Below are 27,802 nucleotides of genomic sequence, written 5' to 3'. Positions count from 1 at the left end.
TATCAGGAGATTAGCATATTAACGGCTGTGGAGAACAGCTCTGTGCAGTCCCCCGGGCTGCTCTGGTTCAGTGTCATGCTGCTGTATTGCATGTGCCTCATGGAACCAGCGTCTGACTATTTGCTCCCATAAGTACACATAGTTTTCCCAGCCAGAAGAGGTAAAATTGGAGGTGTCAGGCTTCTTTCATCATATTATAGCTACCTCTTTACATTAATAGATATTTGCTGTGAAATAATTTTATTTCTTGTTTTTTCCCACCAACCTGATGTCCTTCCCTTTTCAACTTTATTGGCTGTATAGTTGTAGGTGTGGAAAATCTGTATTCTACAGTCTATTTCTTGAACTTTGAAACAATCTAAGTTCTTTATACTTATTAGAATTAATCCCAGCATGTGTTCTAAACTATAAACAAAATTGTAATTGAACTCGAACTCACCACGGCTAAGCACAGGTGCAGAGTCTCTTTCAGGATATGAGTTAATCAGTCCAGCCCCACCTCATCACTTCCACTTTCTCACAGAGCATGGGAAGGTATTTTTTAGGTGGAAACGATTTGGAATACTGCATGTAGAAGATCCTGAGAAAAAGGGCCAGGTAGGAAGTTCTCTGGAGGACTGTGAATTTAAGAGATATGTTCTTTATAACAGAGTAAAACGAAAAACTTTCAGGTTAAGTTCTGAACAGAGATTTTTTTGAGACTTGTATTTATTTGGAACTCTGACAAAGAGGATTTTTTTATAAAAAAAAATCAGTTTCATGTTCTGGAGGAAAACATTCTGAAAGTAAATCTGAATTTACTACATTCAAAATTGATCTATTTGAGGTATTTCCTTAGAGCCCTGATTGTGTTTTCATATGCAATGAACTTCAGTGAAACCAGTTGCCCAGTCTGTTCTACCCATAGCAACATTTTTACACTTTGTAGTGCTGTATTTCTTTAACGCATAAACTAGAAGGAGTAATTTAGAAGTAGAATATATTACAAACCTTCAGTGACTTATTTCGAAAGCAGGCCATGTTTTTTACCATCATTTAGAATCTTTGCTGCCATATTGACATGTTTTGGTGACTAATGTTTGCCAGCCAGTTCCATTTAGCACTACTGTTTTATTAAAAGATGGTAAATGTCTGATAGTTCAGGTCTCCTGTGTACAATATATAGAGTTATATAGAGATTTATACATAAAATATGCATGTGGAGTTATTCCCAGCCGTGAACTGGATTTGACTGGAGCTGATGAGAATAATTTTTCATATGTTCTTAGTGCTGAGAATGCTAAACTGGTGCTTGTCCTCTTTTCATTTTAAGTCATGACAGACAATTACAGAGGGAAATTTTCTACTTAGAATTTATTGTGTTTAGGAATGTTATTGCTGTAAAGAAGAGTTAATTATCTATGCTTTAAATAGAAGTCAACAAAATTTATGGTAAGTTTCTCAAAGTGGGGCAGATTTTCTTAAGTTTTGATGTGTAAGAAAAATATTTTACTGTACTAACACTTGATAGTTCTGCTGTAGTTAATGATCTGTCAAGGTTGGTGTCAGGAACTAATCATTCATTATTAAAACTCAGTATGAGAAACTCTAATTTGTCATGTATAGCAGTGAATTAGGAAAAACTCATCTGTCTTGCAATCTCTCCACAACAAGAAAACCCTTCTGTCTGCTTCGATCTAAATCATATTAACTTGTCCAAATGCACAGTCTGAATAATAGCCAACTATTAGTCTGTCCACTGTGAAGTGTCCGCAGATGTATTTTTCACTCTTCCCCTTATTAAAATTACCATAGCATTTTCAAGAAGATATACTGGTTTATATCTTTACAGTAAAGTTACTGGATAGTATTGGACTGCTTCTATTGCAGTGCACGATTTTTTATATAATGATCTTGCATATCCCAGTCTCTTGCTTTTTCCTACCTAGCACCTCATTTTCTTAGCTTTTATTTTAAAATAAATAAATTATTTAAAAAAAAGTCAAGAAGGTCCTGCCAGTGACCCAGGGACAGTTCACAGCTGTGTTCCCAGATGGGAGGTATATTAAAATTCTTAGTTTTGGTCTTTCTCCCTAAGACAACAGGAACAACATGCTCATTTGTGGGATGGGGAAGAATATCAGTAGAATGAGCAAATCAATAGCGTGAACTTCCCTACTCTCTTTACTTCTGGTAAGTGTTTAAGAAGCAATGTCTTCTGCCTTTAAAGGGGAAACCTATCTAGAATTGTGGAATATTTCATAAGCAGTTACCAAAAATTGTAGAAAAACTTCCTAGAAATCTCAGACAACAGCCAAAACAGTGGAAAAGTTAACTGAGACTGAGATTTGGCAGAGTATAGTTGTACGTCAACTGTATTTGAATCAGGTGTGGGGGACCAGCAGGCAAATTTTTTTATTAGTGGAAACCCCACAAATTTCCAAAAGCTTCTATAAGGTTACAAAAATGGAATGCCCATGTTACAATGGTGGCTCTTTCATTTAGTAATTTATATTAATGGCTATATTTTAATTTCAAGCCAGCTATAAATTTCAATTTTTCTCTTACATGCCTGATTTTCAAGGGTAATCACACTGAATTCGACACATATTCCAGACTTTAAAGGCAATGTTACACCTTTTTTTTTTTTTTTAATTACTGTTCTTAAACTTTTGGGCTTATCCTTTGTCATTGACTGATTTGTCAATAGAATTCAGGCATGAACTTGATAGTGCCTGAGAACTAGGTGTATACCAGCTATGTAGGTGCACTTCTTTATGTGAAAAAAATATGCATGCATAAAATAGAGGCTGGGACTAACAAAAATGCATCTTGTTGCTCTTTTCTTTGTGGCTGTCATTTTCCATTTTTGCAATTTTCAGTCTTTCCAAACCAGAGGGAAAAAAAAGAACCATGACAGTTTGACTGAATATGCTTTACTGCCTGTCATTTGCAGCTTAACTTGTAATATTTGATATAGCATCCTGCAAATAAAAAGACTTTCTTTTAAAGAAGAACAACAAAAAAATCTAACGTGGCATGTTTGAGAACCCCTTTGCTTTGTAGATTCCTATCACACCCAGGCGCTAGTGAAGGCATAATCTGAAATTTGTCAGATTTTGTGGCTTTGAAAGCCAACTCCGGAGCTGAACTGTGGAGGACTTTGAATAGAAACGGCCGTTTTATTTCTAATGATGTAACCTGTAATTGCAACGTTGGCTATTTCTGTAGAGCTTCCTTAAAACCAACTCACAATAATTCTTTAGCAAGTCAAGAGGAAGAGCTAGTATCATTTTTAGAGTCTGTGCAAGTAGTTCCTGTAAAACCCTTTTATTTTTAATGAGTTATTCTTAAGAATTTAGAGAATTCTATCAATACTAAAGTGTAGGTAAAAAAGGCTTCATATGATGTATTGTAGCGCTTAGTTTACCTATTAGTTCAGCTGTAATTAACTTGTTGAAAGCTTAGAGCTTCAAAAATAAATGAGATTATTTGTTCAAAATGCCATCAGGTCTGCTTGGAATGACATTTAAATTATGCAATGTAAATCAGTTTGACCTGTAAGTCCTTGTCATTATTTAGTGACATTTCGTACAGAATAAATTGTTTGCAGGTTGGGCAGTGTGGTATGGAGCTTGGCAGAAAGCTATAAAACCAAATTATCCTTTCATTTTATACATCATTTGTTCAGACATTTGTAAAAATTGCTTCGTTTTTCTGTAAGAGAGAAGCGTCATTCAGTGGTTGGAAGCGCATTAGCTGCCTCGGACGCAGTTAGGGGCTGACGCAGGTAGGAGTGTTCGAGAAAGCCAGCGGGGAACGTAGGGATCCTCCTGCACCTGGAAGATCCCAGTTCCTTGTCACCTCTCCCTCCAGCGGCTCTTCCACAAGATAAAGGCTCGATAACAGCCACCAGCTGCAGCTCTTGGAGCTGTAATTAAGGCGGGCAGACACTGCGTGAAGCTGTGTCACCTCCCAGCTTCCAGGTGTCTGTCCACACCAGTGAAATGCAGTGTCAGGTTTGTGTTCTTGGCATTGGAAGAGAGTGAGGGAGTGTCTCCGATGGCTCGGGTGGTGGCACGCGTCGCTCTGGGAGCTGCCCGAGCTGGCCCCACTGAAATACGGACAGGGGTGCGTCTTCAGGCTGGGATTAGCTAGGACCTCAGACGTGTGACGCTGAGTCGCAGGGCAGTGCCTGCTCCCACCTGGAATACCTGGGTTTGATCTCTAACCAGGGCCAAGGGATGAAAGCCAGGTTTTTGAAAAATTAAGCGAGGGTCACTACGTTGCTTTTAAGGTAGAGGAAGAGGAGCAAGTGCTGGCAAAACTCTTAATACCTGATAAATAATGAACGTGCTCAGCTATATTTCACCCCTTCCGGGCAAGAGTGAGTGCTTTTAGAAAGGGGAGGAATTGAGCCCTGCATCTTCTACGTTCTCGACAGGCATTTTTACCAGTAAGTTACAGACCGAGGGCACTATCACCGTTTCCTGCAGGCTGTTTCTCGGGAATGCCTCTTTTGTTTGCTTGTTTTCTTGTGGTTTTGCCTTTGGTACTGGTTGTGAGGGGGGGGTTAAGAAAGTTTCATTCTGCCAGTTTGTGTTATATTGAGCTTTTAAGGAAGGAGAGGTGCAGGATTGCCTTGATAAGGCCAAGTCAGGAGATAAGTACTGCAGAGCATTATAAAATCAGAACAAACACAGAAGCAGACTTCGCGCTGGAAGTTTCCTGGCCCAGGCATAAACTCAGAAACATGTTGAAGGTGCTTTGAACATCATTGTTTTCGTTTAGGTGCCTTAGCTCTACCAAGCCCCTCTGTGAATCTAGCCCACGTTCTTTTCAGCTTAGTCTAAAGAATTGTGCTTTGCTGCAGATTTACGGGTGAGTCGTAGCTGACAGCCTGTCAGGGCCGTTATATTTGCATAATATTAAATTCTATGACAAATTCATTTCTTTTAATGAAACATTTACTTCATGACACTTGCAGCTTTGAATATTTTCAGTAAAAAAAGACATTTTAAATGAGTTTAAATATTTTCAGACTTTAAAATGAAACCGATTTTATAAACTGCTGAAAAACTAGCCTATCAGTAAAGTTAAGCTAGCCTATTAATACTATCTCTGTCCTTCCTAGATGAGATTAACTTTCCAGTGCAAGAATTTTTAGGAAAGGTTTGTAATTATTAATTCATTTGCTAAGCATAATCACTTGAAAGGCGATATTAAAGTTTAATATTTGTCTCTTAACATCTTCAAGCCAATCATGGATCTTAAAGACAACTGAATACAGAGCTGCAGGTTCAAAAGGCTCCCTAAAGCACACCCCGACGTGTCACACTTACTTGTCTACTCTAGGTGCCATATGTGGATGTTAGGCAACTATTCACATTTCTTGCTAATTTCATTTTACTTGATTTAGTGTATGCTGCTTTATGTTGTTTTAGTCTTCGTAGAATTTTCATGGTTATATGCCTACCTAAGCACTAGAAAACACTTACGCATACTATGACCATTTTTAATTCATCTAGATCAAGTACTCTGTGGTGCCGTGCATTTTTACTTTTATCTTTTTGCTATGCCCTTCTGTTGTGTCTTTACATGTATTTTAGATGGTAAACTTGTTGGGGGGAAGGTAAGCGAAAAATCATTTTTTTCAGTATGGGTATTTAAACCACGCTGAGAAATACCAAGACTGTTATTTTGGTAACAATTCTATACATTGGCTTTGAATTTTGGATGAGATCACAGTACCAGTAAATGACAGCATTTCTGTGTGGCATCTTCTGCATCCCCCTGCCCCGCATTTTGCAATTTGGGGTGACTTTTTTAGTAATTGACTTCCCACAGTTGTCATAATAGGAGGATTATTGTCTCACGTAACAAAGTTTTCATTCCAAGTGAATGGTGAATGCCAGGACAGTAGCAAGAAGTTTTAGCATTCAGGTTACATTTTGTATAGAATACCTTATATATCAGACACAGATCTAAGTCACAGTAAGTTTCTTGAAATATTAAAAGAATTAGGATACAGAAATCTACAAATATTCAGAAGCTGTATGAACCCAAGAAACATATGAACTATGGAAGTAGTTTGAAATTTTCAGGATCCTGTCTTCCCTAAATTTACTTATAGTGCATAGTAAATTTTTATTTGCAGTTAGAGAGTATTAACGTGATTTATCTGCTTCATATTTGAAGAAAACTTCAGTTGCTTGAACAGTTGCTCCCTGAATAGAGGAGAGGCAGAAAATATTTTTTCAGTCTTTTTTTTCCTTCTGATCTGTAACAAGCAATGCAAAGATGCCCTTACAGAGAGACTTCCTCAGACTTATCAACATTTGTTTAGGTCAAACACTCCAAACACAGCAGTGTTTGCTGGGAGCATGCAGCTATTAGCCGGAGTCAAACTGTGCACTGGACGGACCTTAACTAATCATCCCCATTATGAGGATAAGAATCTGAGAGAGAGAACAAAACAGGTAAGAGTATTCTGATTGCTTAAGCTAATTCTTACCCACATCAGTGGCTCCATTCCAGAAAACACCGCAATCTCCAATTGGCACATTGCAAATGACATCACGTGCTTTACTCATTGAACTAACTTATTTTCAATACAGTTGCAGAATTCAGTAATTTCAGTGCTTGGGGCATATGCTAACTCCCTTCTGGCAGCTGGTGTTACCTCTGAATAACTGTGCCTGGGTACTCAGGCTGGTCTGGCTGCGCTGGTTTGGGTGCTGTTGGTGTTCATACGTCCTGCTGCGCAGTTGGGCTGTTAAACCCACATGGAGCTGTTCCCAATTTGCCTGATACTCCCTTCAGTTTCCAGACTAGCATGTGATGTTTTATGTAGAAATGACCTTGAGAAACTCCAGACAAAGCTGTATATATAGGTATAGCTTAGACATTCTGAAAGCTTTACAGACATCTACCAAGGCCTTCCTGCAGACAGCAGCACCATCCAGTGTTCCTGTAGTCTGCAGCAACACTATTGTGCATCACCCTAGCCGTAACATGGAAACTCAAGTGGCTACTGAATAAGCATTTAATTTTTTTAAAATACTGGATTCAAATCACATGGATTACCAATCTCGGTTCTTTCCGTGGTTTATGATAAAGGAATCGTGAAAGAGCAAACAAAGAAATAACGGTAATGTGTCTTACAGCTTACTTTTCTTCTGTAGGTTTATCAGATGTATGCCAAGAGGTCTCCTGAGGATGTGTACAGAATACTGCGATCCTTTGGCACAGACTATGTGATCCTAGAGGACAGCATTTGTTACGAAAGAAGACACAGTAGAGGGTGTCGGTTACGTGACTTACTTGATATAGCTAATGGCCATGTAAGTATTATATACGAGATTTATAAAGAAAACACATTTTGCTTAACTTCTCTTTGAAGTAAAACTATGAGATGAAGTAGCTTGGGTTATTTCCACTCATCATGAGTGTGGGAAGTAAAATCTAATGGAGCCTTTAGACATTCTCAAAATCACCACAGTGAACACTGCTTGCTTTTAAGGGTAATTGTTAATAAAAAAGGAGGGATTCAGCCTGGGCAAAATAAGTATCACTTCATGATGAGCTTCAGGTTAGCAACACACAGATGGTGTCTTCTTCGAGAGTGTGAATCACTTCATAGCTTCAGCAGACAGTTGTATCACTCCATTGTGCCGGGAGTTTTCAAGCATTTCTGGGGCTAACGTGGAACCGCAGCAGACCGCATAACCCAAAGCCCATACGTACCACTGCCAAATTGGTTTTATCCATAATAGAGACAATACTATAAATCTTACTGGTTTAATGTTATTTTCTGCCTCCCACTTGTTTCATACAGTCGCTTTTAACAAATCTGGCCCACCTGACCCTCTGAATGTATTCCTGAGGTTGTTTTTAGCTTCTTGTTATTGCCTGTAACTGTGAACTGGCTAAAGATACTTCACAAATCTGTTCCATTTCATTGCAGATCATGGATGGTTTGGGAGAGAACGAACCCGATTTGAAACCTTCGTTGTATCCTCGCTTCTGTGAGGAAATTAAAAAAAACCTGCCTTCTTATACCATACACTTCACTAGAGTGTTTCAAAACAAAACATTCCACGTTTACAAACTTGCTAAGCATAAATAACATTGCCAACCGTGGCTTCAAGTTCACTATTTTAATGCTAGGACCCACATTAGAAAATGCAGAAGTTTACAAACATGTTACATTTGTAAGACATTTTGCATTGATGGTTTCTTGTTTAATTACTGTGATTTTTTTTTAGACAGTTTAGTTTTGATAACGTTCTTGATGTTGCCAAAATTTTCATAGATTCATAAATAAATGCTAGCAGGGACCATTTTGATAATAAAGTCTGACCTTCTGAAAACAGGAAAACAATTATATCCTGAGTATTAACTGATGGGAAGACACACAAAATGAGCAGCCTGCACAACCACTGCAGAAGAGCTAGCCTATAAAGTTCTGCTCAGCAGTTTGGGTTTTTACTATAAAATGATACAAATTCAATGGAAGCAGGCCATGCTGCTCCTATACTGAGTATGCATTATCTCTGTGAATCCTGAAAAGAGTCACAAAAATTGTTTTGTCTTACAGCCTGATCCTCTCAGACAGATCCTTGTGCTCTTTCAGTGCCTCCTTTTTGAATTCCTTGGGAACGTATGTGGATATGAGTTTCCAAGCTCGTGAGTGTGAGTGCAGAATCAGTGAGTGCAGAATCAGGAAACGCGTTTAAAGAGTGAAACTTTAATCATTGTCCAGCACTTTTAGTGATGCAGAAACGTACTTTTTATAACATTAAGCATTTAATGATGGAGTGTTATGTATTTCTAATGAGAATAAAAGTTGGAGCATGCTTGATACATGTTGCATGTTTGTAGCCTCATAAAGTGCTCAGAACAAACAAAAAAACAATTTTCTCAGCTTGGATTCTGACAACACTGTTTTCTGTATTTGCTTTCTACACCTGCAGGGGATCCTTTTTCTCCCCGTGTGAATTCCAGTAGGATACCAAAATTGAACACTGCCAACCCTTACAACAGAAAAATTAATCTCTAAATTCGGCAGGAAACTTAGGTATTTAAAATGCATTCAGGTATTAGAGCTTTGCTTTACATTAGTTTAGACACTAAGCTATATATTTTAGCACAAAATCATTGTGTCCTTGTTCTTTATCCTAAAAAAAAAAAAAAAAAAAAAAAAAAGACTACAGTTGGTTTAAGTTGGCTTGGAAGTTCAAGTGAAGACGGGTCTCAACCCTGAGAATTTTGTGATTTGTTTGTACCCTCTGTCTTTTTACCGGCTAGAACTTCATGAATTGTATTGACTTTCTAAATGCTATGTAAATGACACGTGACTTTTGCTGGGTTTTAGCACTGCTTTGGTTTTATATTGAAATTAAGAGATTAAATCTGATTGAAAGTCTAACAGCACTCTCCAACTGTAATTAGACATCCACTGGGATCATTTCTTACGAAGAACAGAACTGTAATAATCAAGTGCCTCTAGGCCAATGTTGAATTAACATTTGAACACCTATAAGAGTGTCTGTGGCCTGTGCAAATAACTCAGTTCTAATAATTACCACTGCAATTAATTTCTAATGATGGGAAGCTTAAAGCGCTACTGATGGCAAACTCCACATTTAATTTAATCAAGATGTGTAATGAGATTAGCTTTCACAACTGAGCTGTGTTCCAATTCCAAGTGATTTAAGGGTTTTTCTTTTTCAGTTGTACTAAGGTAAATTACTGAAAAGATGGTGATGGTTATGTCACATGCTCAAACAATTTTATATTCAGTAAATACTCATTAAACAATGTTCAACATCTTTCTGCACTTTCACGCTATCAGGAAAGGAAAGTGTGCTTTAATCAGAGTGTATTTAAATCAAACGGTGACAGTAGCTAGGCTGTTAAACTGAGCAGCTGAAACTCCTGAGTAATTTCTAGCCTGTGTCCCTTAATGAGGTTGGAGACCACTGCAGTTTAACATAATACAGTAATAAAACATTTTAATCAGTATTAAAACGTTAATTAGGCCTGTAATGATGCATGCCTGTTCTTGCTGAAAGCATGGGTCAGTGAATTCCTCGATGAGTGCCTTACAGCAATTGAAAACAAGCACACGTGAGGTAAAGTATGTCTAGGCTGTATTGTCTTATTTTAAGATGTGGTTGTATCTTTCTTTAAAGGTGCAGTAACTTTCCTCAGATTGAAATGAGATCCCAGGCTCCAGCGGTACCCTTGCATTTTCAGAATTTACTTGTAGGTGGCAGCAGCTGAGACTTAAGAAGTCCGGACTGTAATGGTAATTATTTTTAAATAGACTTTTTTCAAAAATACAATCTCTGATGGATATTGCCAAGGAGAAATTTAACCTTTTTGTAGAAACTGTTAAGTGCACATTTTTTTGTTTTGTTTTTAAACAAAATGGACTCCCAGCTACCCTGGGTCTTAGGGAAGGTGAAAGCCAGTGGTGGTCATGATCCAGAACCACCACTGTAACAGAGTTTCTCCTTCCAACATAAACACCCCTCAGAGTAGCACACCAGAAATTTCAAGTATCAGATACAGAGTGGTTTTGAGGTGGTTTTAACTGTTGCAGTTCAGTCTTTAAAGCCTAGGTAGCTTGTGGCACTTCTAAACCGTTCCAACAGTTCCTGCATCAGAAAGGTTTAATACTTGAGCGAAGGGCGTATTTCAGTGACTGCATAGTGCAGCATTCAGAAGACCAATCTCTGTAAAACAGTGAAATAGAAAACGCCAAGGAACAAAACCACTTACCAGCTCAAAGGAGGGCAACACAACCCCGGGAGAGAGGGAGCAGCTGCCTCCCTGTCCCTGATTTAAAGGCTTGCCTGCCGGGGCGAGGATGCTGGGGAGGGCTGGAGCCGCTGGAGGTGCTGCCTGAGGTAGGGGGCTGTGGGGCTGGTGGTGGCAAGGGCTGCGGTTCTCTTCCTGGAGGTGGGTGTCAGAGCCTGAGGTTTCTCAGAGGTAGGTGGCGGTTTACTTGCCTAATACCCATTTTCTCAACTTCCCACGTCTCGTTGTGGTCTGTATTCACTGCATTTAAAATGTGCAATTTTTTTGAAATGACCTACGTCACCCTGATGCACCTTATTCCCGAGGGGTTGCTGTGGCAGCGCCGGCCCGTTGGCCCTGTACTAACTGTGACCTGCCCCCAGAACAACCCTCCTGGCAATGCCTGTACCGAAGTCTTACAAGTGCCAATGGGAACGGCACCGTCGTGGCTTCTTGTGCGCGTTACCTGTTGTCCGCAAGGACTTCCGAGCTGCACGTTGTTAGTGGAACTGTGGTATGAATTGGGGTTTCTTAGATGACGGAGCCAAAACGTTATCAAGTAGCCAGAGTGGTTTTAGGGGAGAAAAGCCTTTGAGATCCATAAGTATATTTTCATTTCTTGTTTCAGTGTTCTGCCGGTGAAATCTAACAGTTATTTTATAAGACGTTGTAAAGAGATGTAATGACTTATTGTATACTAAATAAAATGTGGAATTTGAAGATCATTTTTTTGATTATTGTTATGTTGGGGTGGATTGAGCAAGGTGCAGTCAGGGCATCGGCTTTGCTCCGGTCCATATGGAGGAAAGCAAAGTATTTCTCAGCAGGAAGTTTTGACTTTTCTGGAGCTCGTTACATCGCATCACTGACTTTCTGAATCACCTGTTGTTTTTAACAGCCTGCTGGACTCCTCTGTTGCACATTAAAGGCGTACCAGCCGTGATGTGTACCGGCCACCCAATAACCTGTAACTCTAGCAAGGTCAGTGGACTGAGGCGGTTACTCAGTTTAGGTAAACGTAATTTGCTTTGACCGATGGGGATCTGCTTGTTTCCGCATTGTAGCTCAAGCTTTAGTGTTCTTAACGCAATGAAAAGAAACGCGTGTTCTTTGGGAGAGGAAAATCACGTGTATCACGGGCTTTATTTGAATTAGGGTGCCCTGACAGAGGTAAGCTTTTAAGTCTGGGCGCTCGTGGCAGCAGGGAGAAGCAGGGTGTGCAGAGCTATGCGTACAACTGGCCAGCACGGCTTTTTCTCGTGTGTGGTGCCCGAGTGCCATCGTATCTTTGCATGTGTAGTATTGCTCTTAAAGTGAGGTTTTGGGGAGTTTCGTCACCAGTGTTAATCAGGTACAGACAGGAATTCTAAATTAGTTTAATTAATGAAATGTGGTCATAACATGGTATGCTTGCATAGAGGGGATTTGGGGTTCCAGAGAACCAGGTTCCTCAAAACCTTGTTCATCAAGTTACCGATCGTGTGGTGCAAACTAGTTATTGAAATCCGCAAGAAACGGCCATGGGTTTTAGCATTTCTATAATTAAGAAAATGCTCAATTTACTTTTGCTTACCTAATCCTGCTCCTTTTACAGCCACGCGTTCCCTTCTAAAGCTGCTGGTCCTTGCCAGTAGGTCAGACCTGAGGACAATCGGCTTTCCTATGGCTTGGCTACGTGGTATATACTTGGAATGTTATTTTAAAAGGGGAAAAACAAAGATTAACATAGTTAATAGACAGGCAGACAGATTAAATACTAATATCCACATGATTATTTAAATTTCAGACCTTTACAAATATTTTATACTAAATAAAATGTTCTTACTACATGTTTAGTCTGTAAAGAACATGGAAGATTAATAGAAGTACCAGATTACAGAAAATCCCACTACCTAGGGACCCAGTGATTATTTTAGTATTATTATTCAGTGTTTTTTCTTCTCCCCTCACCCATTGCAAAGCTTTCTGTTGTCCAGCCAGCTGTTCCTGTCCTTGAGTGATGTCAGTGCTATACTGGGGTGAGGGTTTTTTGTCGAGGTACTGAAGTATTTGTACGTGTAAATGCAGAACAACTGAAGACAGGATTTCAGAAATTGCACAGTAATTGAAAGAGCATCATGCAAATTAAATTAACTAATCAGTACTCCCTAGAAAAAGTAGGTTTTAATAGGGCGTGACAGCTGGGAACGAGTCTGTCCTGTTACTGGGACTGTATCTACACCAGTTCCTATAGCAGTTCCAAAATGCTTCTCTGACCTTTGGTTTGATACTGTACATTCTGTAAAACGTACGGCTGCCCGCAGTTACACCAGCAGCCCTGGGGTTGTGCTTGTTGTTATTTATGTTTGTTTACAGATTAACGCCATAGCTGTAGTAGGGGAAAAAGCAGTAGTAGAGCAGCAGGTTCGGGTTGTGGGAAGGGCAGTAGGCGCCCCGGAGCCGCAGCAGCCCCGCAGCTGCCTGCACAGCCCCGCCACCCACCACCGCTGTGCTTTTACTCTCACCTGGTGAGCAGGCAGGCACTTGGCGGCTGGAGTAGGAGCTTCACCAAATGGGGCCGAGCCCTCCGTATCACAGACTACTCTGTAGTGGGGCTGTTCGGTCACATTCTGGGGAAGGTGAGTGATGTTTTTCCCAGGTGCACAGTAACTGGCTTAACGGGGGCACTCAGAGCAAAGCACCGCTGGCTCCTCTGCCGATGGCCTTGTGTGGCAAACCTCAGCTGGGAATGAACTAAGATCACAGGCGGGGGAAGAAGGCGGCAGCAAATAACTGGAGTGTTTTGAGCTGTGGTTTGTCCCGCCCATCAAGCCTGGAGATCTTTTGACCACTTACCGTCCGTACTGGTGCACGTGTCCTGTCGCACACAGTGGACGTTACGGATCACAGTGCGCAGCCCACGCGTCAGCTTCTCAGTGCCTAAAATCTCAGAACAGGGACTATGGCTGTGGGTAACACAACTCGAGTAATTCTGTTGACTGTAAAGTATTGCTTCCTCCTAGAGCTGGCAAAGAGCCCCGGGCTGAGGCAAGTACCGCCTGTGGCCCCAGCCAGCTCAGCGCTGGGCCACGCTCGGAAACGGCAACGGGGGTTCTGAGCGTGGAACTGGAGCTTGAGCCCACACATCAGCGAGAGGCGACTGCTGCTTCCCTCAGCTTGGCAGCCCGAACACCACGCGTGGCGCACAGCTGTGGAAGCATCTGATCAAAGCTGAGAAAGAACCAATTCAACAGTCCAAGTTTAGTCAACCTTAAATTTATACAAAGAAGAGACATATATAGAAGCCTTATTTATTATTTATACGGTGCCTTGGAGACACATGACACTCCACAGGCAAATAGACAGTCCTTGCCCCAAGGAGCTTACAAGCTAAATTAAATCAAAACCAGCCAAAATGACAGTATATCCATAGTTATGGAAAGAACACGAGGTATGCAGACAAAATTACTGCTGTTTGGGGAAGGAATAGATTTTTGTGCATAATATATGCTGAGTTTATTTTCCATATCTTGTTTGCAACTGCTACGATCATGAAATGCAGAAGCTGACGTACCTGACTTTTGTGAACACTGCAGGATATTCTAGCCTGTTTCCTCACAGGTATTTGTAAATTTACAGAATTTGTAAAATTACAAAATCATAGACTAAAGCACCAAAATCATCATAGACTATGCACCATCTGTGAATCAAACCTGTTGATTGTTCTTGCTGCACTTTACTCCATTTAGATATACAAATGGTCTCGAAAAAAAATTTTTGTAGCCTTCTCTTTTCCAAATAGTCAAACCTAAAACAAAATCCAGAATACTAGCTGGACATTAAACGGTCTGAAAAAGGGGGTGATAATTTAAAGCATAGTATTCCACCCCCTGCAACCACTGTTAGATTTTTCCCTGGGTTTCTCTGTCCCCAGTTGATTGTGATTTTCTACTAAAACGTGCCCGAAGGAGGCCTGTGTGATACGTGCTATCAATCATGAGTTTTGGAAAATCACCATCTTGGAATTATTAGATTTTTGGCAGGGTTTTGTTTTAGAAGTCCCAGTGCTGGGTGAAGTTCTTTGATACAGGGAAGACCGTCAGTCTTCTGACATCCTAAAAACACTAGGTATTTTGACAACATCCAAGGGATGCTGGGTTTTTTCTTCACTGAAAATCCCTCTGTATCCTCAGTCAGCCCCTTCTGGCAAGGCATGGCTTGGCTGCAGTTGCAGTTGGTTAGTGCTGCTGTTAAAAGTGTCAGTCTCCAGCCCCTCAAACCTAATTCTTTCAATTCTTACACGAGAAAGGCGGTTTAGCAAAACACGAGGAGCGGCGTTGTAGATGCAAATGATGTTGTTCAGGCTGGTCCTTCATTTAGGCTCAATTTAGTTAGCCCATTAGGAATGAGAAATGACGGTGAGCTGTGGTGTTTGCTGCTGGAATTCCTAACTAGTGACCTTTGAGACTAGTCTCATAGAAAACCTGGGGTTTCAGTTAAGGTAAGTATTTAGTTGCAAGCAGCTGACGATGTGTTGTGCCTAAATTCAGTTCCTGTGTTTATGTGACAGCAAAAAGTGATATCATTAAGGTATAGCTACAGTTCAAAGACCCCCATCCGTGCTGCTTCATTCCTTTACCTGGATCCATGGGCTCTACCTGCACCGCGTTCAGCGAGCCGGTGCTTTAACTGAGGCTCAGTCAGGGCAACAAGATGGATGTGACACAGCATGGACTTCATTTCCACAAGAAAAAGACAATGTGCTTTGTCCAAATAACTGCTACAGCTCCTACTGAAATGCGTGCCCACAGCATGCCTCCTTCACACTGTGAGCACCGTCTTGGCTTAGGTACACAGGATCTCGCAGGGAGTCCTTTATTAGCTTAGTAACAAAAAAAAAAATCTATTTCTTAAACACTGTGTGTGAAGGACTATGTACCCCAAGTTGTCCCTTTACTGTTTCCAGTAAGTTCATAACCCCAAATATAAATGACCAGAATGTTGCAAGGTTAGGTCCTACTACTGGATTTCGCAATTAGATGCAAAGTGTGGCTTGTTAGTGGGAATCTGAGTGCCTTGCCATAACAGGGGAAAGAAAAACGAGCATGAAAACCTGTCCTGCACCCTTGCTCCTGAAACGGTGAAGCTGGCCTGGTAATCTACAGGCCTTCTGCACCTACACATGAGTACAGTTCACTCAGCTTCTCGAACTTTGGTCCCCACGCTTTGATGTCATCGTACACCACCCCCTCGTCTGGCCCAGCAGAGCTGAGGGTACTCAGGCTGCTCGCAACCGAGCTGTCGCCCTCGGTGCAGAACAGCTGCAGCGAGTCCTGGGGTACGGCCTGGAGGTGACGGTCGGCGTCTCTGACAACATCTGACAGGTACTGACCAAAGTCTGCGCTAGCGAAAGAGGCTTCTGCAGGCGCTGGTGGTCGGGGCTGCTCCTGCGTGCCTGGGGGCGCGTCACCAAAGTCACGGCTGCATTTTGGTGGTTTCTTTTTCTTCTTGTAGAGAGAATAGGCTGGGCTGGTTTGAATAGGCACCTGCAGTTCTGCCATGTTGTATGCATCCTGGTGTGAGAAAGCATTCACGTTAAATTAATGGTCCCTGTAGGTCCCAAAATTTCACGTTCTAGTGGAAATAAAGAAGGTACATCCTGAGGCAGTCCGTTTGGTGTGAACACGTGACGGGTTGGCTTGTTCAACCAACTCTGCCACCTACAGTGTGCCTAAGAAAGTCAAACCCCGCTGAGCAGCTAAGAATCACGGTGTGGCCGGGGTGGGAAGGGACCTCTGGAGCTCCTCTAGCCCACCCCCCGCTAAAGCAGGTTCTCCCGGAGCGGGCTGTGCAGGGTTGGGTCCAGGCGGGTTTGGAATGTCTCCGGAGATGGAGACCCCCACAGCCTCCCTGGGCAGCCTGTGCCAGGGCTGTGTGCCCTCAAGGTGAGGAGGTTCTCCCTCGCATTCATACGAAGCTTCTTGTATTGCAGTCTGTGCCCATTGCGCCTTGTCCTGTCGCCGGGCGCCACTGAAAGAAGCCTGGCCCCGTCCTCATGGCACTCACCCTTGGAAGTATTTGTAGACATGAATGCATGAGGAACACTGGCACTACTACAGTTAGGTTCAAAATCAAGTCTAATTTCGTATTAGAAGTTAAATAAAAATGACAGAAATGCCCCAATTTTTGTTCTGAAATTCAGATCTAAATATTTTATCATCGTTAAACACTGCTACCGAGTCTGGCAACAACAGGGAGAAAGGATATTCACAAATAGCTTGTTAAAAGAGAACTTTCTGCATTAGTAGTTCAAACATCTGCTGTGAATTCTGTTAAAATTTTATCAGCCTGTGGAATAATAGCTAGTGCTGTTGTATGGAAGTGGCATGGCTGTAAAAGCCAAGTGACTACCTATTACAAAAAAAAAAAAAAAAAAAATTCCCTCGTGGTGCAGCAGCAGTTCATGCTGTCTGATCACTGTGCCACAGCTCCTGAAGCGCAGCTTCTGTCACTAAAGCTACGATAGCAGACGTGTTAATTGCATTAACTGATCAGAATCTTTATGGCAGCTGAAAGAACGAAGTGGTGTCCCACCGCAGCCTTCACCTTCCTGCCATCGCAAGGTTGTGCCTCTGCACTGGCTGACAGGCCAAAGAGGCTGTGCGAGACAGCCCACGACAGCAAACAGCGCTCACTGGTACTGCTCAGGCTATTCCTCTAACAGCGGCCGTCAACGACAGAGCCGCCAAGTCAGCACTTTCTGAAGGATGACATTTATTCTCTTGCATGCTGAATTGCACATAACTGTGCAATTGAGATGAGAGATCATCCCAAGTAATCTTGGTGAGTGTTGCTGAATTTCAATGGGGAGGCAGAAAACTGCTTCAAAAAGAAACCCACCTGCAATCAGGAAGCCACGTAGGTGGCAAGACGAGAGTGCGGGACAGGACTGTAACACAGAGCAGCTGCTTAGTCAGACTCTGGGAGAATGGAAATACCGTTAGAGAGGAACGATGCGAGACCTGCAGGGCAGCTGCCTACCTTAGGCACGTTCTAAATAAGCGCAGGGTACATCCATCCCACTATGAGCATTTTACAACAGCATGGCTACCAGCATGATCCGCACACCACGGCAACTTTTCATCGTACAACATTTAAATAGGAGTTTGTCCAAATACAGATTCATGATCCTCCCTTCAGTGAACTGGGTGATGTTAAAATTATCCTTTACTGCTATTAGTTGTTCCTTAAAATGACAGACGACTTCTGATTCTATACCATTCTTAGCTGGCAGCCTACAAGGCCAAGTCCATCCTTGCCTCTAGCTTCAAAGCTGGCTTTTAACAACATTCGGTGTTCAGCAGCGTTAAGTATATACTCAGTAGCACACTGATCTGCTAAAATTCCTATGGGTTCCTCATTTCTCTGAGGGATACAGTTTTATTTATTTCATGTGCGGAAACTCCCTAGTAAGACAGCCTCTTGTACCCATAATCATACCCTCCGCTAACATTACAAAGACAAAACTTCCTTGTCCAAGCGCCTTCATGATCCTTTTGTTAAGGTAACATGAGAATACAATGAAGGTATTGTAATTCTGGGTACTTTGTTCTTTTTTTATTATTTTTTTTTAATCTAGACAAATAATTAGGTACTCAAAAAGATACTGCGAAGTTTTAGCTGCAATCCCAGCAACTGTAAAATTTGAATAACTAAGGAACAGTATACAGAACCCACAGAGGCTCCACTCCAAGCAGCATTTCTTCAAGACAGAGTAACTGCCTCAGATGAAGATCACCAGAAGTTGCTAATTTGATTCCACTGCTTAAAATAAGGAGTGTATTTTAAGAACTCTCCCAAAGTAATTAAACATGTCATACAGTAACTGTGGATTTCCTCAATCTATAAAATTTCTGGGTGTAAAATTGCCAAGTATGGCAGAGGAAGTTAATTTGGTTAAGGAAAACAGGATTTATGCATATAGCTGTCTACATTATCACGTGGAAAATGTCCCTCTATTTATTATGGTCACACTAATTCATCAAGAAATTAAGGGTACTCTACAAGAAAGAGTATTTTCTCAGGTGGCCTTGTAAATCACTGTAACTAAAAATTCTTGAGGATATTTGGGACAGGTCACATTTAACTTTTTTTTTTTTTTAGATCACTATCTTCTTGTGCCCCATCACAGCAGTGCCCTGCTTAGTATTACCTCTACAGAGTCACAGCACCTTCTGAATCTGTGAAATGGCCAGTTCCAAAAGGTGGCAATGCAGTTCCTTACCTTTTTTAAACATGGCAAACATCTGTGGGTCAGCAAACAGTTTATTTAAATTACCCCTCTAGAGCATCTGCAGTTTTGTTTCAAAGTTCCATCTTACACTGACATGTAGAAATCCTTAAAACAGCTAGCAGAAATGTTGACACTGTATGTTCTGAGTATAATCTGGTCTACTGGAAGTATGAACACAGTTTGTGTTCACCAGTGTATTTCTCCCCAAAACAGCAATGCAGAAGTGTTATTCCACAACCACCATGTGCTTTGGGGCTTAAGAGGAACACAGTGCCTTGCTTTCTTAGCAAGTCGAGCCGGAATACCTGCTGTTATGAACAGTCTCCAGAAAGAGACTGCCCCTAAAGAACAGGTCACATCAGGTTCTTTCAAGCCCTCGGTGCTACAGCAGTAATTTCCACTGAGAACCTCGCCATCTCCTGAGCCATGAAACCAAACACATCAGCTACTAGGTCTTTACTGCTAAACTCACTCTACCAGCACTTTAAAATAGGCACACAGGATCATTTGCTTTAAGACAAATTAAAAATCGATTAGCAGTTATCTCCACTTCAGAAGCACACCCCCTTGTGTACATAACCTTGCAAATAATTCATCTACCAACTGCAGTAATGAATCGGCAGAACAAAGACTAAGGGCCTCAGCTATAATGGAAAAGCATAAAATACGTTTTCATCAGCACGGTGAGCCAGCAGCCCCCTCTTAAGCGTAACACAACACAACAATCCTTACTTCATCTTGTTCCCCACCTCCTTCTTCATTGTAGTTGAGGATATTTTCTCTGACGTCCTCCAGATCCTCATGATGTGCAGATACGTGGTGAACTCCTCCGTGCAGACCTCTGCGAGTCTTCCAGCGAGCCCACAAGAATACAGCGCTGAACAGAGCTGTGTAAACACACAGGGGCAAAACAGAACATCGGTCAGAAAAAAATACAACGTTTACATCCAGGAGTGCTGCAGGCTGGCTTAGGCAGCAGCTGTTGTACACAAGCGCTGCAGCCCTGGCTCGCAGCCGGAGCCAGCAAGGCTGTAGTTCTGCGTTTCTCAGCAAATGTTTGATTTTTGCACTCTTCAATCTAGTTACAAGTGAGCATCAAAGACAGAAGAAAAGGCCTTTAAAGAGCATTTTAAAATACCCTTTAAAGTACAAGAACTGCATGACCCAAGTGGTGTTCAGACACCTCACTGTATCGAGTTGAATTTTGTAAGAGAGTGTATACAGCACATAAATAACGTGTTGACAGTACTGCAATGACATAGAAATGAAGCACAAGAAGACAGGAGACTGAAGAGGAAATTACTTTTGTACATTTTACTAGGAAGTAAAACCCTAAGCAGGCACACTTTGCCTTAGCATCCATGAATTAAAACATTTTTCTTACATGCCTAGGTACATTTTACACACTGACAGTTGTAAAACTTCACCATCAGATACTGAACGTTATGTAAATAGCAACTTGTGTACCACTGTGTTACCAACTCTAGAGAAATTGACAACAGCTTATAGTAAGACCTCAAACCATTGGCTACAAGCATAAACTAAGAGTGCAGTGAATTAAAGAGAGCAGAATCTCTTACAGAGTATCTACATGGCAGACTGCAGTTCTGTAGGCAGCACATAGATATGACCTTGGGACTGAAACTGGTCTACATGGAGGTCTACACCCCGCACTGTGCTGTGTAGCTACACCCTTCAAGCTGAATCACTGCATTTGAGATGTGTATTTACCTCTTCCTCCCTGCCCCATCCCAATTAACAGAACGCGTCCCACAGATTTTCACACATGTGGCAACTTTTTGACAGTCATTTTTTTAGCTGAGCTGATTTTGAGATACTCAAGAAGTCTTTCGATGTTCTACAACTCTTCTAATCTTTCACTGTGGCCGCTAGTAGAAAGTCAATACTTAAAATGAATACAGCCCACGTTCCAAGAGCGTGACAAGAGTGTAAACCAGAATACCCCCAGTGAAGACAGCATTTCTTCCACGCAGACACCAACAGTGCAAGCTCCTGCCTGATTTTCTTATGATCCTGAGCTGTCATTAAACAGTGCTGTCATTAGAAGCATTCTGTGGAGGTTATTGGTTCTTTGGTCCGTGGCGTCAGCGTCAGGGCAGCTGCAAGCTCCAAGGTATTGCTGTGTCTGTAACTGAACAAAACGAGCTGAAGTCCCCTCCTGGCAGGGAGCAGGGAAGGTGCCTGTGACACCAGCCGCCCTGGTACTGATTTACTTGCAAAACGGTCCCACACTTGAATTTAAAGGATGTAATCAGAAAAGCAGCTTTTCTAATCAATTGGAATCTTACACATCTATAATTAAAGCTGCATGAATTGATCACTTTTCAGAGCACTGACACTTTCTAGGAGCTGTGTATGAGAAAGGACATCTGAAATCTTGAGAACAAGCGATTTTATTAAAAATTCCCCTAACAAGTGACAGTTGTGGGATAATACCATTGTTAACCACATCTACTCAAATTTTCACAACAATGCACACCACTTGGTTAATAGCAACTGTTTCTTACTCATAATTTAGAACGGAAAGATTAGCAGGGTTATTAGGTAAAAGATTGTTTTTTCAGTCAAGCACAGGCAGCAACACAAAGTCAACTGACAATAAAACTGCTCTGACCCAGCAAAAATCACCCTCCTGTAACATAACGAACTATTATCAACCTCAGCTAACTGGGATTCCAAAAGCTGTGAAACCAGGTAGCTTCCCACGCTATTTGCTGTTCATATTTGCATGGCAAACATAGTATCTAGCAGAGCTGGGGAAAACGATGGTATTTCAGGTAGCTACAAGGAGGGATTCAAAATAGTCCACGACACATTTTCATACTCTTACTACTTCTGAATAAAACTTCATACTGTACAAGCCACGAAAAAAATCCTATGTCCTTGCTCAGGTGAACTTTCATGAAATCTGAACAAAGAAGAAGGACTCGAAGATGTGATCCTTCCTCCCTAGTGAGATCCTTCTTTGTCTTTCCTCTTCTTTTTGAGATCCAATGCCTAAGCCTGAAAATGGTTGAGGAAGACAAAAGCAGCTGTTGGGAGCTCTGACACAACTGTGAAGATGCAAGAGACTGCTCCCGTCTGACCAAGTGTATTTCTATCAGACAGTGTATTTCTCCTAGACTAAAAAAGAAAAAATCTGTTTCATGCTCAGTAGTATTTTAAACAATGCTTATCTGGTAGCAATTTCCACTCTTGCTGTTCAATGGCATTCCCTTCCAATTACGCATCTGAACAGTGCCTTAGCAATGAAGTGAAAATGGGCAGAAAATAAAAAACTGCAAAGACTTTCCATAGCTACACAAATGTTGAATCATGTAGCAATACATGCACACGGGGATGAAAAACAGGTTACCGATGGAGGTGAGACCATGGCAAAGAAATGAAGGCAGAGTCAAGTCTCCATTAAGAAACTGAGTTTTTCAGCAGGAGGATGAGATGACAGCTATTCAGGACAACATGTATAAATGAGTTCACCAAAGGTAATACAAGATGTAGTTGCCATAACTACCTAACAGCGCCAAAAAGCAAATGCAGATGGCAAACACGGAACTAAAGCTCAGGCCTGTATCCTTGTGGAAGATCGCCAGTGTGATTTCACAGTTAGGTCCAGTATAGCCATCAGGGCAGTGACACTGGAACTTGGTTGGTGACAGCGAGATGCAGGTACCATAGTTACAGGGCCTCTCAGCACACGCAGTGTAGACACACTGTCTGCCAGTGGCATTCTCCATGATCATGTGTCCAGGAGGGCAACTGAAAAGACAAATGTGAAATGAAACCATTAAACTTTGAGGAAAGTAGGCATGAAAGACAGCATGTAAGATCTTAAAACGGTCTTTGATGACACTCTATATGCAGTTTCTGAAGTAGCTACTAGAAGTAAGTTACTTAGAATAATTCCAGGATTGCAGTCCTTTCTAAAGCAGTCATACAACAATGAACTCCACAACTTTAAACCCTTATGTCTGGGGCTTTCAGAACTCGGGTAGTTCCACTGGCTTCTGTGAGATGACCCATGTGAAAAATAGCTGGATTAGGGTCTTCAGCTCTGTCCAGGAAGGACAAGCTATGCTATGTTCCTTGTGTTTCCGTAACGGTGAAATTCCAGAAGAAAATACATCTCTATTAAACTCCATTTGTGTAGACAGTGGCAGTCCATAACGCTTAAAGTGCTTCACAGCACAACTAACTCAAATTACTGTTGTCCTAACCCCAGCCACACACAAGAACACTGAGCTGAGCTCAGTGACGCAGTGATTCTAATGCAGTTCAGGTAGCCTGGAAGGGGACAGAGGCCACAGCCTAAGACAGTAAGAAGTCAGACACTACCAAAAGAAAGCACATCTCCATTGCACAGCACCAGCTCCGCAGGACAGCTAGCCACACCAGTTTTCTACTCCGCTCCAGCACACATACCCCTTTTTCCTGGTTCTCAGGTTTTACAAACATTCTAGATTTGCTGCTATCCTTTAACCATTTTCAATTAAGACACGCAGCCGAAATTGTTACAGGATCCACAGAGGTACACTGATTTACATCCGCTAAGGGTAGTGCCTAAAAGGGCAGTGTTCTCAGTAACCTGGTGCCTATTGCAAGGCACCTTGCTTAGTGTTTCACTGTGGTTCAACTGATTTGCTAAGACTGCCAGTGGCACCCTTCAAGTTGCACCCTTCTTCAGCATCTACCCTTTCCCACCTCAGTCTGGAGGGTTTTATGCTTTTATTTCCACTAATTACCTGCATTCATGCATCATCCACAAATCAACACAAATAAATTCCTGGTTACAAGGGTTATTCCTACAAGCCTCTGAAGAACAGCCTTCTTTGACGCCTTGGGCACTTAATACTGACACCAGCTCCTTCACGTGAGCGTCCAGAGGGATTCTGTAGTTATTAAATCTGACATCCTTCATACATCCTGAGGCAAGGCACAAAGAGACTGTTTTAAAAGCCATTCAGCAAGAATGATTTGAAGCAGCTGTAAGATTTGGCAGTTTATGTTTTAACAAAGGACCCAGGCTACCAAAGTTCAAATCCAGGACTGAACCTACCTGACCTTTCAAAGCATTGTTCTCCATTTTTTGACTGAATTTGTTAAAAGTTTTGATCAAGAGTCCCAGTGTTTTTCCACAAGAACCAAGTGCTGCTGCAGGCCTCTATGTGCTTGTGCTCAAGACAGTAGAATATGTACCCCCTCACTATGTTTTCAACAGAAAAGTACAAATATTGTGGAAAACGTGTTATATGGGGACAACCTGTTACATTCTTCAATGTGTACCTGTATAAACTGTGTTAGGTTGATTTTTAATTGTAATTTACAGCTTAACTTTACAGGAGAGCAAACCACAAATAATGGTGAAAAAGCCTTGGGTCGCTGATGGGAATTTTGTATTGAAGATGTACAAATGTATTGATTTCATATGCACAAGATGCCTCAGCATAAAAGCATATACCTTGATGAATAAAGTACATTTTATAAATTCAAAGCCTTTAAAGTTTCAGCTGCTTAACAGCAACATTAGTTGTCCCAATTAAAATGACTTCCATGTTACCATTTGTCTCCTTCATTTGCTTAAAAACAAATACTATTACTCCAATAAATAAAATTTCAGAATATGGTCTCTAGTTCTCAGTGTAAACTTTAATCATTGGAATACTTCTAGTGAAACAATAGAAAACAATCTTTTTCTAAGTAATTTATGATACACTTGTGTTGTATGTTGTTATTCCATTTAATGCATATATATTTTACACATTTTCTCCTCGCACTTTTGTGTTATTCACTGAAATACTTTTACCAGGTGAAAACATTACCACCTTGTTTCAAATGGATTTACTAGTATCTGGTTAAAGAAGTGAAAGGCGTGGGGGAGAGGTGACAGACAGACATCAGGTGCATTTAACCAAGTAATAGGTGTGTGTCTTCCTTGTCAATATAAAAGATCTGCTGCATAACTGTGCATTATTTATACTATGATTTTAGGTGAAGGATGAGCTGCCAACTGAGGACAGAGTAAAAAAGATGTTACAGGTATCTTAACCTTAGACAAAGAAGAAATATAGAGAAACGTAACTATTCAATTTCCAGGCTGAAAACTGACATTTTTTTAACAGACATCATGACTGTGTCCATTCAGTTGCTAAAAATTGAAATTGTTATCTCTAATTCCATAAACCATTTCTAATTTTAGTTAACGCTTCATCTGAGTGACTATAAAATGCACTAACACAAAGGTCATGCATAAAGGTAATAAACCAGAGTTTGTTCTGTTACACACATATAAAATGGAAATATTCCTTTCAATATAGGGACAGCTGTATTTGGTAGGGAAGGACAGCAGCTGAGCGGGCTGGATAGAACCATGCAATGAACCGTGTATCTAATGCAGTGAGCCCTCCACAGCCCAGCTGGGAGAAGCTTGTGGATCTCCAGTTACAAATACTACACATACAGTCACGTGAGGAGGTCACCACCTTTGTTGCAAGTCCAGCAGCTAACAGTATTTGCTCTTAGTTCCCTGCTGTACCTTTTTCCTAGTCAGAACAGTTTTCCTGTCCCTTTTGCAAAGTGTCATGCGAGCATCTGTCCGTTTTGGTTGGGCTCTACATAAAGCAAGCTTCTTGCAATATGCCCATGTAGTACCAATAAACCTTCACTTTTACAGGTCCATATTGTGAACAGTGAGATCAAAAATTCCTCACCTTGAAAACTCTTGTTCTGAGTGAATGGGTAGGTGTTTCCAAGGACCAAGCTGCTAGGGTCAATCACAATCTCTTTGTACGTTCCTGCTGCTTTCAGAATTTCTCTCTTCCCACCTCCTTCATAAAGGCGAAGAGTAAATTCATTTTCATTTCTCTCCAGTGTGATATGATGCCATTCACCATTATCAATGTGGTAGGAGGGAAGGCTTACAGAATAGTCTCCATCACCCAGATTATATGAGACCACTAAGAATCCCTGAACAACCTTGTGGATAATTAACAAAGTAGTAAGAAAGAAAACAGAAGTCATCACCGAATGTTTTGTATTGACCTGTAACTTCAATCTTAAAGCATTTGTTTAAATGTAGGTTATGTTTACACTGCACATACAGTGTAACGTAAAGATAATTCAGGTGCTACTGAACTAGAGAATCTAAATACTGGTAGTGGTGTAGCATGTCATTCACTTGGAGTAACTGTACCCTGCGTGTCTCTTGGACAAATTTATAGGGCTCTTCATATGGCTGAGAACCTGGTTTATCACCTCTGCACTAACAGCTCAAACCAGCTTAACTGAAGAGGTAACATGGTTACATGAGAAGAGGTGACATCTGGTGGTACGTATAAAACGCAAAGGTTCTCATTTTGAGTCCAACACCATTAACTGCTACAGGCAGCTTTCTTGCCAGAGTCTGCACTATGCAGGATCGGCCACTCATGACTACAGCCAAATAGGACACACCATTCATCCCATTCTGTATAGCAAACTGTATATACTTCACTGTACCTGGCAATAAATTCCTATGAAATCAAACGGGATACACCATGGCTCTGTAGTCAACAGTGAACGATCAGATCTGTAAGTGCTCATAAAATGAATTCCAAAGTTTTTGTGCTTAGCATAAGGTTTTTGGTTCCGTTTCCAGCTCTTACTTAAGCTAACGCTTCTCTGGGGTAACTATTCACTGGCATTGATTTAACTTTATGTTATCACTGTCTGGGATGCCTTGCTCACCTGTAGGGTGATGTGTTCGTCCTTATTTCGAGACAACATGCTTGTGATGACACTGTCAGGCTGCCGTGTCCTAATCATGGCTTCAAACAGCGTCCTACGGGCAGGCACGCTGATGGGAAGCTGATAGCGAATGTAACTTCCTGGCCCAAATGTGTACTCTTTGGCAGCTAGAAAGACAGAACAGAGACCCTTACGGCATTTTGTGAGGAGAAGGAAATACTGTTGTTTGCATTATTTTAATAATAAGAGTTGAAAGTAAAAGAAAAAATTGTAATGCACAGCACAGATCCATGAGACCAACTTGTCTTTTGGGACATGCCCCTTTAACTATTTCCACAACTTCCCCAGTCACTTTCCCACTTAATCCTCCCCTGTAAAGAGGTGATCTCCCTCCTGACTTGATCCTGCTGATGTTCCTCCTTAACAATGCTCACACAGGATGACGGCAGGAAAGCAGAAGCTCTGACCAAGACAAAAGAAGAGATTGCAGACAAAGTATTAAGTGCTACGACACATTTTCACAACCTGCTGTTTTATAGTTGTCTTTTTGCTGCAAACTTTGGCTCCATGAGGGCTAAAGATCCCACTACACCGAAAGCACAGACTCTTAAACCAATGGAGTGTCTTCCAGACACCAACAGAGCAGTAATTTCTAATTCTACTTGTGTAGTTCTAATTCTGCACAGCAAGTGGTACTGGCACACTCACGTTTAAGTCTTAGGTTATTGGATATTTCTGAAAGCGCAAACTAATGCAAATTCAAAACCTTTGATGAAAACACATTATTTTTTTCACAATTCTTTTGTCATGCAGTCTCCATTACACAGTTCTACACAAACACCCTCAGGACTAAAGAAATGATCTAATACAGAGAAAGTAATTTCTCAAAGGGAATTAGAAAATAAACTGTTAAAAATTGCAGGTTACTATACTGAAACATGGCTTTACGCAATGTAAACATCACAAACCACCGCAGCAATCATTACCTGCAAACATTTTAAGTTT

At 41.3% G+C, this 27,802-nt stretch overlaps 2 protein-coding genes across 10 annotated transcripts in view; one reads left to right on the top strand and one right to left on the bottom strand.

Annotated features, from left to right (window-relative positions):
• The window catches only part of DPY19L3 (dpy-19 like C-mannosyltransferase 3), a 37,581-nt gene extending 26,071 nt beyond the window's left edge, over positions 1-11,510 (top strand). For all 4 annotated transcript variants that reach the window (XM_056360638.1, XM_056360636.1, XM_056360637.1 and 1 more), the window contains 3 exons: positions 6,326-6,458; positions 7,164-7,322; positions 7,946-11,510. In XM_056360638.1, coding sequence (XP_056216613.1) covers positions 6,326-6,458; positions 7,164-7,322; positions 7,946-8,107 — 454 coding nt within the window. In that variant the 3' untranslated portion in view covers positions 8,108-11,510. The remainder of the gene's footprint in view (positions 1-6,325; positions 6,459-7,163; positions 7,323-7,945) is intronic.
• A 2,043-nt stretch (positions 11,511-13,553) lies between these two features.
• LOC130159241 (neural-cadherin-like) overlaps positions 13,554-27,802 on the bottom strand; it is a 67,129-nt gene continuing 52,880 nt past the window's right edge. The window contains exons 28-33 of one of the 6 annotated variants that reach the window (XM_056360632.1): positions 26,798-26,964; positions 25,783-26,047; positions 23,818-23,998; positions 22,590-22,834; positions 19,790-19,944; positions 13,554-16,337 (exon numbers count right to left, since the gene is read on the bottom strand). In XM_056360632.1, the coding sequence (XP_056216607.1) occupies positions 15,924-16,337; positions 19,790-19,944; positions 22,590-22,834; positions 23,818-23,998; positions 25,783-26,047; positions 26,798-26,964 (1,427 nt within the window). In that variant the 3' untranslated portion in view covers positions 13,554-15,923. Of the gene's footprint in view, positions 16,338-19,789; positions 19,945-22,589; positions 22,835-23,817; positions 23,999-25,782; positions 26,048-26,797; positions 26,965-27,802 lie in introns of those variants that run through there. The other 5 variants (XM_056360633.1, XM_056360634.1, XR_008825677.1 and 2 more) reach the window with 5 other exon arrangements.

The sequence above is a fragment of the Falco biarmicus genome, chromosome 15 (assembly GCF_023638135.1).
Source record: "Falco biarmicus isolate bFalBia1 chromosome 15, bFalBia1.pri, whole genome shotgun sequence".
Taxonomy (NCBI): domain Eukaryota; kingdom Metazoa; phylum Chordata; class Aves; order Falconiformes; family Falconidae; genus Falco; species Falco biarmicus.
Note: the sequence above shows the minus strand (reverse complement) of the source record. Positions and strands in the feature narration are given on the sequence as shown.